General features: G+C 38.4%; 1 protein-coding gene across 1 annotated transcript in view; it reads right to left on the reverse strand.

Annotated features, from left to right (window-relative positions):
- stxbp5l (syntaxin binding protein 5-like) overlaps nt 1-9,477 on the reverse strand; it is a 132,812-nt gene that overhangs the window by 102,609 nt on the left and 20,726 nt on the right. Inside the window, exon 2 of the mRNA XM_035676870.1 lies at nt 6,655-6,752. Within this exon, the coding sequence (XP_035532763.1) occupies nt 6,655-6,752 (98 nt within the window). The remainder of the gene's footprint in view (nt 1-6,654; nt 6,753-9,477) is intronic.

Consider the following 9,477-nt stretch of genomic DNA (forward strand, 5'->3'; position numbering starts at 1 on the left):
CATATCTCTTGCCATGTCTTGTTTTTTATCTTCCTACCTTTTTCATTTTCTGACTTAGGGAATCCAAAAAGCTGCCACAACTCTGATTTAAACCGTATGGTGTATCTTCAATTTCTCTCTTCACCTGCAGCTGCCATGTCTTCGCGCCTTGAAACAGCTACTGACACGAATGCTGTGGACGTTGAACAAAGTCGAAAGTACATCACATCCTCTGCTGTTCAAAGACTATCACACGATCCATTTCTCACCGCTTTGGATCCTAACATATTTATTTGTATCACAATTTAACTGTAAAAAAAAAAGCAGCCTCCTCATTAATTTGCATCTGGATATACATCTGATATCACAGAATGTAGTAGTTTCCACAGCCACGGGAAACATGAAACAGCCAACATCTGCCAATGTTCATTAACTTGAAAAAAAAAAGAAAACAAGAAAATACAGCTAATTTGTTAAAGAGATGTTGTGCAGACTAAATATAGAAGCAACAACATAAAGCAATAATTTCTAAGGGACTGCTAAACGTTAACTGATCAAGCATGTTCATTTCCTGATTTTCTGAATTGGACATGTAATGAAATTAGTAATCAATGTTATTGAATTATTTCAGGTCATTTAAAAATGCAGAGATGCAGATGTTCACCTTTTCTTTGTTTCAAATGAAGTTAATAGTAAAAGTAATAATATTGGAGCACCTTGGTAACCAAGTATTTACAGTACATGCTGCATGGTTGCAACCATCACTGGTTCGATTATAGTCGGCATCCTTTGTTACATGTCATACTCCTTTCTTTCCTCTTCATTATAACTATCCAATAAAGGCAAAAAAAATAATTATTTTTATTATTTAAAAAAATAATAATAATCTGAACTGTCACCTCGGCCTTTGGGAACTTGCAAAGGGCAGGGTGGTTATGAGTAGCTTAATACTGCTGCTTCATCCCTTTTCTGTCCCGCTACCAGAGCAGCACTTTTGCTTGCTCACCTTTGGCGCCAGTAAAAACTGCCATTACTCTAGTTTACAAATAGAGGGCTGCAAATCCTATTACGTGTAATTCAATCAGGACCAAGTGAGTCACTAGGCAGAACTGTACATGTCTCATTGTGATTGTGTGTATGTGCTCATATCAATGGCAATGGGTGTGTTGATATTGAGCCCAAGTTTGAAAAACAGAGTTTGTGGTATAAGTGGTAACAGAAATGATGTAAATAGAGCATGGTGTGTGCAAATACACCCTCCTCTCTAAATCTGGATAGCACCTGATTATGACACTGACCACCTTCTGTAGTAGCTGAGCTACTGACGGCAAAATAGTCATTATGTCTGCAGGCCTGCTCACACAGTCAGCAAAACCAGTGACACAGTGTGACGACAAATGCTTAATTCATGACCATTTGATGGTATTGTTTGCCTGACTAGCACAGCAAAGCTGTCCTGTCACACGTTCTGTAAAGACTGTGTGATTAATAATGGACTGTAACAGTAGCTGTGTGTTTACACAGAGTGACCTCCTCCCATTGCCCACTCACGCTTCATTGGCCAAATTAGGTTTACTAATTGCTTGCTGCTGGTCATTGAATAAACATGTGGCTGCTGATGAGAGAATTCATCCCGAAAAGTAAAGCTGCAGTCGCCTTCTTACCTAGCAACAAGCAGAGGACTGTTGTCAGCGCAGGCTAACTTATCTCGATTACTCAGCACTGTCAACAAATCTCTGGCTGGGCGAAAGTCTTGGCAGTGCCTTGAGTTGATAGAGGAGGACATGCAATATCAGCTTAAGTCAAGTCTATTGATTTGCTCAGTGTTGATATCACACCCAGAGACGTTGCTAATCAGGATCAAAGATATTTAACAAAGCTTAGAGTACCATGTTTTAGTATTATTTACACTTAGTGGCCAGTTTATTAGGTACATATATACTAGCTACAACTAAGGCAGTCTAATACAACAGCCCTGCAATAAATCCTACCTTCACAAAGGTTATTATGTTCAGTCTCTGTTGAAACCGTTTTAGAGAGGTGTTGATTCATCTTTATAGTCATTTTTACCACTTTACCTAATAAAACTTGTATATCTGTGACACTGCTGGGTGATATGCTTGAAGTCACAGCACTGATAACAATAATTTTCTGATACTCATTTGCTATATGTCATAAAATCACACTGATATAAATGAATAAAAGAAAGAATGGATTAAATTATCTGTGCCCTGCTGTTATACATTTCATTAAACATATGAGAAAAAATAAACTTAAATAACCAATTTTGTTTTTAATCAAAATTAGCTTGGGTTCCTAATAATTTGGACACAATATGAAATAATAACGTGTGATAATCATATCAGCACAATACGATTAAACTGAAAGTTAATGAAAAATAATATTGAATTGTCATCCTGCCCTAATGTTTCAAAATGTATTGCTGTTCAAGTGATACATGGATTGTCCAGTGTGCTATAAACCAGCTGTTGATATTAATATGAAACCTATCTTTCTTCGCCTCCTCCTCCTCCCTCCCACCATTCTTTTCCATTTCTATCTCACCTCATTCTTGTTCTGCGTTTCTCTGATCTGATTTACCGTTATGAGAAGTGACTGTCAATCAGAATCTGGGCAATTCTATTACCTGAAACCCCTTATTGAAACTACGTCCACTTTTACTGCGCCGACACACAAACCAACATCTGTGCACACACGCGTTCATATATTTGCACACAGAGACGCACACAATATTGACACAGGTAGACGGCACACATGGATGAACACTCAGCAAGCAGACACACAGGTTTAGGCACAGGACAGAAAGAAAGAAACAGACACACCTCTAGACACTTGTCATGGTCTTTCTCTGTTCTATTTGCTCTCAATAAACCAAATCTCAGCATATTTTGGTAATGTCGCCCCAGGCAGGGGGAGGAGTGTCCTAGGAGCCCACTGCAGAGAGCCTCATTGCCAACCCACTGCGCCAACCCTGATGACATCGTCACTATGCACCATTCACCAGAGCAGGACCTACCCTATTGTGACTGCCTCAGCTGTTCATATTAAATATGTGACATTTGACAATAATACTGTCCAAAACAAATCACTTTAAACATTGATTGTTGCAACAGTCAGTATGCTTATGTATCTTTAGTATTTCTTGATCACTGTAGAGGTTTTAAGTTTCACCCATTACAAAATTATGATTGGACAAGGGATGCATTTTGAAAAAAAAAGTGATTTGTCATTCAGGAAATGCAAATAACACAGATTACTACTGAATTTAACTACTACTACCAGAGTATGTGGTTGCTTACTAATCTCTACCAGGAGAAAGTGTGTAGGAGGTAGGGGTCATATGTGAAGCAATAATGTAAGATAATTCCTTCCTTGGTGATTCTGCTGCAAGATTTACATTTTCAGATTAGTTTTTTTAAACCATCTGATGATCATGGAAATTCTCATACACATCATATTGTCTCTATTTCAGCCAACAGTAAGCTGGGCTGTAGGTTATATAGTGATACAAGTAGCCTATGATGTCATATGGTTTGTTTAAACTTTACTAAAGACAGTTACTATGTTCCTGGAAAACAGCCCGCAGCATCAAGACATTAAAAACATCATGCAGATTTCTCAGATACAAACTATCTTACATCTAAAATAACTGTGAATATTTAGTTTAAAGATATGCTAGTGTTATGGGCATTCAGTTCTGTGTTAAAGTTTTGTGGATTTGGGTTTGTGGGTGTGCAGTGATCTGCTCACATAATTGAAGGATATTTTATTCATATAATTATTCATATCATTATTATACAACAGATGCTATGCCTACACTAGTGTCTTCAACTACTTTTTTTTTGCTGTGTCCTTTTATCTCATCACTCTTTCTATCCTTAACAATATAATCCCATTGCCTTCCTCCTTCTCAATGTTCTAATGTTACCTTTAGCTCTTTCTCCCTTCCTATAACTCTCTATATATATTTTTTTCTAACCCTGAAAAGCACTTCAGCAATGATTCTAGCAACTCCTCAATGGCTGAATTCTCAAAAATATTTTTCCCCAACTCCCAAATCTATTCTGAGTAATCAATTTACATAAGCACACCTGGCCAAAACAATAAAGCCACCTTAGGCAAATCCATTTAACCAGTTTAATTTTCTGCTTCTATAGAATTTCTTGCCAGAGTGCTGTTTGTGCAGCAGAACATGCAGCAGCATTCATTAAGTTTGTAAAAATTGGTAAAGCTCTAAACACGGTTAAGGTAAATGGCTAAATGGTATTAGGAATACTAATCTCCATAAACATGCTAACCCATTTCTTTTCCAGTATTACATAGTATGAATGATACATACAAGAATGTATTATTAATGGCCTGAGCCTCTCTCAACCTTATGATGTACTCAATTTGATCATAATGAGCTTAAGCCTTCCTTGTCCTTTGAGTACTAAAGTCTTACTTCAGACAAAACACTTAGCCTAGGTTACTCGACATCCTCTAACTTATGAGGCTTTGGAGTGAAAATGAAACTGAATATGGTTAATATCATGAAAGAAGGGGTGAAAGATAATACTCCTTATGTCTGCTTGTGAACCATATGTAGACATGTCTCTGACAGAGAATAGTTGTATCTAGCTCACCTCCCTAGCGCCAGTATGCAGGTTATTATGCATATAAAAATACACCCATCTGAGAAAAACTCTATTTTTCAGTTACAGACATCAGCACAAGGTAACAAAATGTTTTCTGACAACATATATATTGATCACTCTTCTGCCTATACTGACGCACACAAACAAAAATACCGTACATACTCTCAAGGAGACACAAATGCCTACACACCACACACTGGAAAAAGGCACCTCCCACAGAGAGCCCACATAACCGCGGTCGATCAATAGTGTCATTGGAATGTTTAACTTTGAGCCCCCGGAGATCAATACAGATTTCTTAACAGGAACAAAATATATATTTCTGTCAAATAATGATGTGTTGCTACAGTGGAAAGCAGTGACTATGATGTTGGGTCAGCCACAGCAGACAACAGAAGGGAAGGAGACAGCGTGCTGGCTTTAAATTGCCTGTTTTTACACGCTGCACCACCCTGAGAGACTGTGTGAGAAAAATTCAAATCTGGTGGAATTGTGAAATATACTTGGTTATGTGTGCAGCACTAACAGTAGGTCTCACATTGTGTCATAGGACTTACTATGGGCCACTTATAAAACAGAAATGGAGCGCAATAAATTCCTGCAATGCCTATACAGCATACAGTACTAATATAGCTACAAAGATAGGAATATATAGAGGCAAAATGCTTCAGTACTAATATAGCTACAAAGAAAGGAATATATAGAGGAGAAATCCATTAGAGAAGCAATAGGGGATAAAAACAAAGAGAGACCATGACAGAAGATGACAGGTGGACGTTTAAAGCCCTGGGAAGAAAAGAAAGAACATTCATACGGGCTTTGAAGGACAGAGGAAGGGTGAATTGAATAAATAAAGGCAGAAATAAGGGAGGAAGGACAGAAGGCAATGGAGGGCGAGGCAAAATAAGAAACGGCAAAATAGAGAAGAGTGTGTATGTGAGAGCGTGCAATTGAGAGAGAGAGAGAGAGAGAGAGAGAGCCAGTGACAGACCACATGGGAGCAGATGAAGGTGTGTGCAGCATGTCAATACAAATGCTAAGTCACTCAAGGGCTTCCATCCAGGTGAAAACTTACGATGTTTCACAGTCAGGCATTCATTAGAGAGATATAGGGAAAACCGGTGGCTTAAGGTAGAGGGAAAAGTACAGGATATCAAATATCTACATTTGGCTGAGCTTATCATGTAATCAAGTCAAATTGTGTCTCTTTTCATCAGCTATTCCCTGTGACATCAAACCCCACTGTGCACCTTTACCCTTCTCCTCAACATCCAGCCTCCTATTCTTCATTTCTTCCACTCAAATATTCAAACAATGTCACGTCTCCCTCTGTCACTATCTCTTTTTTTCTGTTTCTTTCAGCAGAGAAACCACTCTGTCCATCTACTACACCAGCAGGGCCAGCAGTGTGACTGTCGCAGCATCAATGATTGTTCACTGCCACGGCCCTAGGTTCCCTAAAGGCATAACGGGAACCCTGGGTATTTATGAGGGTGTAATCTCCTACCTAGGTTGCACTCACACGTCCTCTCCCATCCCTGTGACCGGATGACCCAGGGGATGGGCTGCTGGACGGACAGTTCTGAGCCTGCAACATGACAGCCGAGCAACATGAAATGACAGGGCTGAAAGTAGGATGAGAAGAAGGAAGACCCCTGCATGGAGACACACTATAGTAGTGCCACAGGTTTGTGTAGATGGATATCAGTGTTACTTACAGTTGCAGTCAAGGTGCATCTGCCGTGTCTAGTAAATATTTTCATTTAATTTGTATAATGTGAATTGCAAATGAATTTCTTTTTAAATATGCCGTAATTATACTCGTGTTAATACACAGCAGTGTAGTGAGATGAACTGCTTCCTCCAAAAAAGACCACAAAACAATCATGAATAATAACCAGTGTAGGCCGGGTAATGTATTTACAGTACATAACTATGTATTCATGTATCTATAGTTTTCTAGTGTGTCTCTAGAAAGAAGAAGGGAGGGATTGAGCAGATGAGGGGTAAAGGATACATTCGTACGCCGCCTGATCTGGAGCCAATGGCCAGGATCTTCTGCACCGGGTCAAAGGCCAAAGCAGTAGGCTGGTAAGGAAAACCATGACGCACCGTCTGCAAGGGAAAAAAACAGAGCAATATTTTAATTAAACAAGAAAAAACATTTTAGGACCATAGGGTAATTAAATGATTTTATCATTTAATGACTTTTCCTGCCCCTACGACATTCAACTGTGCGATGAATCCAGTTGAAGCTTTGTCATTTTAGAAAGCTAACTGTCCATTTTTTAAAACTATGACCTTTAATTCTGTCAAAAAAAAGATGACTAAGTAATGTTGTAAACACATATGCTTACTATTACTTGTATTTGCACACCATTTTAACATTTGTGAACACAGAAAGCATTAAATATGCATCAGCATTTCAATGAACAGAAAGCTTATTGAAATTCAAAAACCTTTACAAGGTCAACACTCTTCTATTAATAAAACATGGTGACTTCACACTGTGTAATTAACAAAGAAACTGCAGCTTCTGTTAATGTTGCATCTGGAATAAACTGAATTGCCTGACTAGGCAAAATGACACCGTCTATCACACTACCACTCCGAGATGCACTGCATTCACTGCAGCTGTCTGCCATTAGTAATGTTAAATTTCACAGCAGTGCCTCAGTTCAGTTTGCCTCATGCATGCTATAGATAGGAATGAAAACTTAATAAATATCCGATCATAGTTTTATTCTCTTAAAAAAAACTAATGAATTCCAGTAAGTAAGAAGCTTCAGTTCTGAACCCAGAATGAAGTCATCAGTGGTTTGTTATTAATATAACACTCATTGTTGCCCAACACACCCACACCTCATCACCAGCACAAACACCTTTGCTGCCTGAATTGCTGTAACAGGGATTTTGTGCTCTCATTAATACTGAAGAGGCATGGATTTAAAAAGATAAAATGAGAGTCTATGGATGAATTAAATGGTTATAAAACACAGAATTAAATCACTCAATGGTGATCAGATTCGACAGAGGAAAAAGAGAAACAACACAGAGACACATTGAATCCAATTGCAACCACAGGGCACAGCATGGGTCTGTGCTTGTGTGTCTGTGTGTGCATGCTTAGCACATATTTCCCATTCATATTAAATAAACAAGAGCTTCTGTGTGTGAGTCTATATTGCTAAATGTTTAAAATGACTAATATTATTTACACATATTGCATATTTATGAGTACATTACTATGGTGCATGACATGTTCAATTCATGTTATATTTAGGGTAAATGGACGAGTGTGTGTGTGTGTGTGTGTGTGCATATGTGTGTGTATATGTGTGTGTGTGTGTGTGTGTTTACACTGCTGTAGCATACCAATTAAGAGTACCTGACCTTCAGATACACATATATCTGTCGCTCCACTAAGACATTCACAGCGGGTTTTCACTGCTACATTTAGGCCAGTGAGTGCCTTGCATACAAATAGAGTCATGAACAATGACATACATAATTTTTAAGAGATAAAAACAGTAAACTTAGCATCATACAGTGCATGTAATCTGCAGAAAGATGGCCTCATTATGATAATATATTAGCTACATTTGCTTGTTCTATTTGAATCCCTTTGAATTCTGTTTTGAAAGTACATAATATACCCAGTCCCTCAGTTTAAGAATGGGCTCACACTGCAAACAACAATTTCCGGCATTCTCTTGTCAATTTTTAAATTTAAATTCATTTAATTTTTAATGTGACTTCTGAGACAATTAGCCAGCAAACACTAATTAGAAATCTTGAGCATTGTTAATGTTGCTGCTCTGTTTATCTTTTACAGCGTACTTCACACCGCAGTTTGAAGTGGAACGGACTGAACTTTAATTGAATAAAATAGGTCCAAAAAAACCCCAACATGAATTATAAAGTGTCACAAAATGTGCTTCTTTTTTATAATGCCTGAATGTTAAAAACTATTTAAATAAATACACGTTCCTTTATGCAGTCAACACTAAATAAATGTATTGCTTAGTAAATGTAACTCTCTCACAATAATGCACATAATCTGGAAGGCTTTAGGCTGTAACATTAAGAAATATACCATGAACCATGATTTAATGTGTGCTTGCATTAAACAAGATGACTTGATGCCAAAAGTAACAAAATTTTAAAGGGTTCAAAAGTCAGTAGGATAAAGTTTATAGAATAGGCACTGACACGTGCCTTCGCCCTATCGTTAAGAATCACTTGCCTCCCCATTCACCACTATTTGTTGAAAAGGGCGAAGAGGAAGTGTTTATCCAAGGTGTCAGGCAATAAATGTTTGAGCCCTTGGCAGCAAAGAGAGCTGCAGACGATCCTGGCAGTGATGTGTCAAACTGACACTCAAAAACACTTCTCTGACTTTGACTCTGATCAAAAGGGGAATTTCATTACGCAACCCAATTGCATCAGCAAATGATTCCGACAACAAAAAGAGCCACATTCACACAGATAAATCATTCATATGTAATGGCTGTGCACACCCGGTGGAGAAGCACATACATAGAATAACCTGGCCAGACACACACTTCATCCTCCAGGTCTTGCCACCAGGTCCATTTAGGTTTCCTAGTCCAACTCTGGTGCACTGTTGCTGGGATACAGGAGAGCCACCCCCCACATATACATACAAGAGAGCCAAGAAGTGGATGAGAAGCCCATTTACTCTGGTGAATCTCAGAGCTGCTCATATATTTTTCAAGGCCAAAGCCATAAAGCCATTTTTCTCCCTCTTTCAGTAACGGTGTTTGTACATGTAGTATATGTGTGTGCGATCAGTCACCCATCTATCTATCTATCTATC

Source organism: Morone saxatilis, unplaced genomic scaffold, assembly GCF_004916995.1.
Source record: "Morone saxatilis isolate NCDOM2014 unplaced genomic scaffold, NCSU_SB_2.0 Contig5, whole genome shotgun sequence".
Lineage (NCBI taxonomy): Eukaryota > Metazoa > Chordata > Actinopteri > Moronidae > Morone > Morone saxatilis.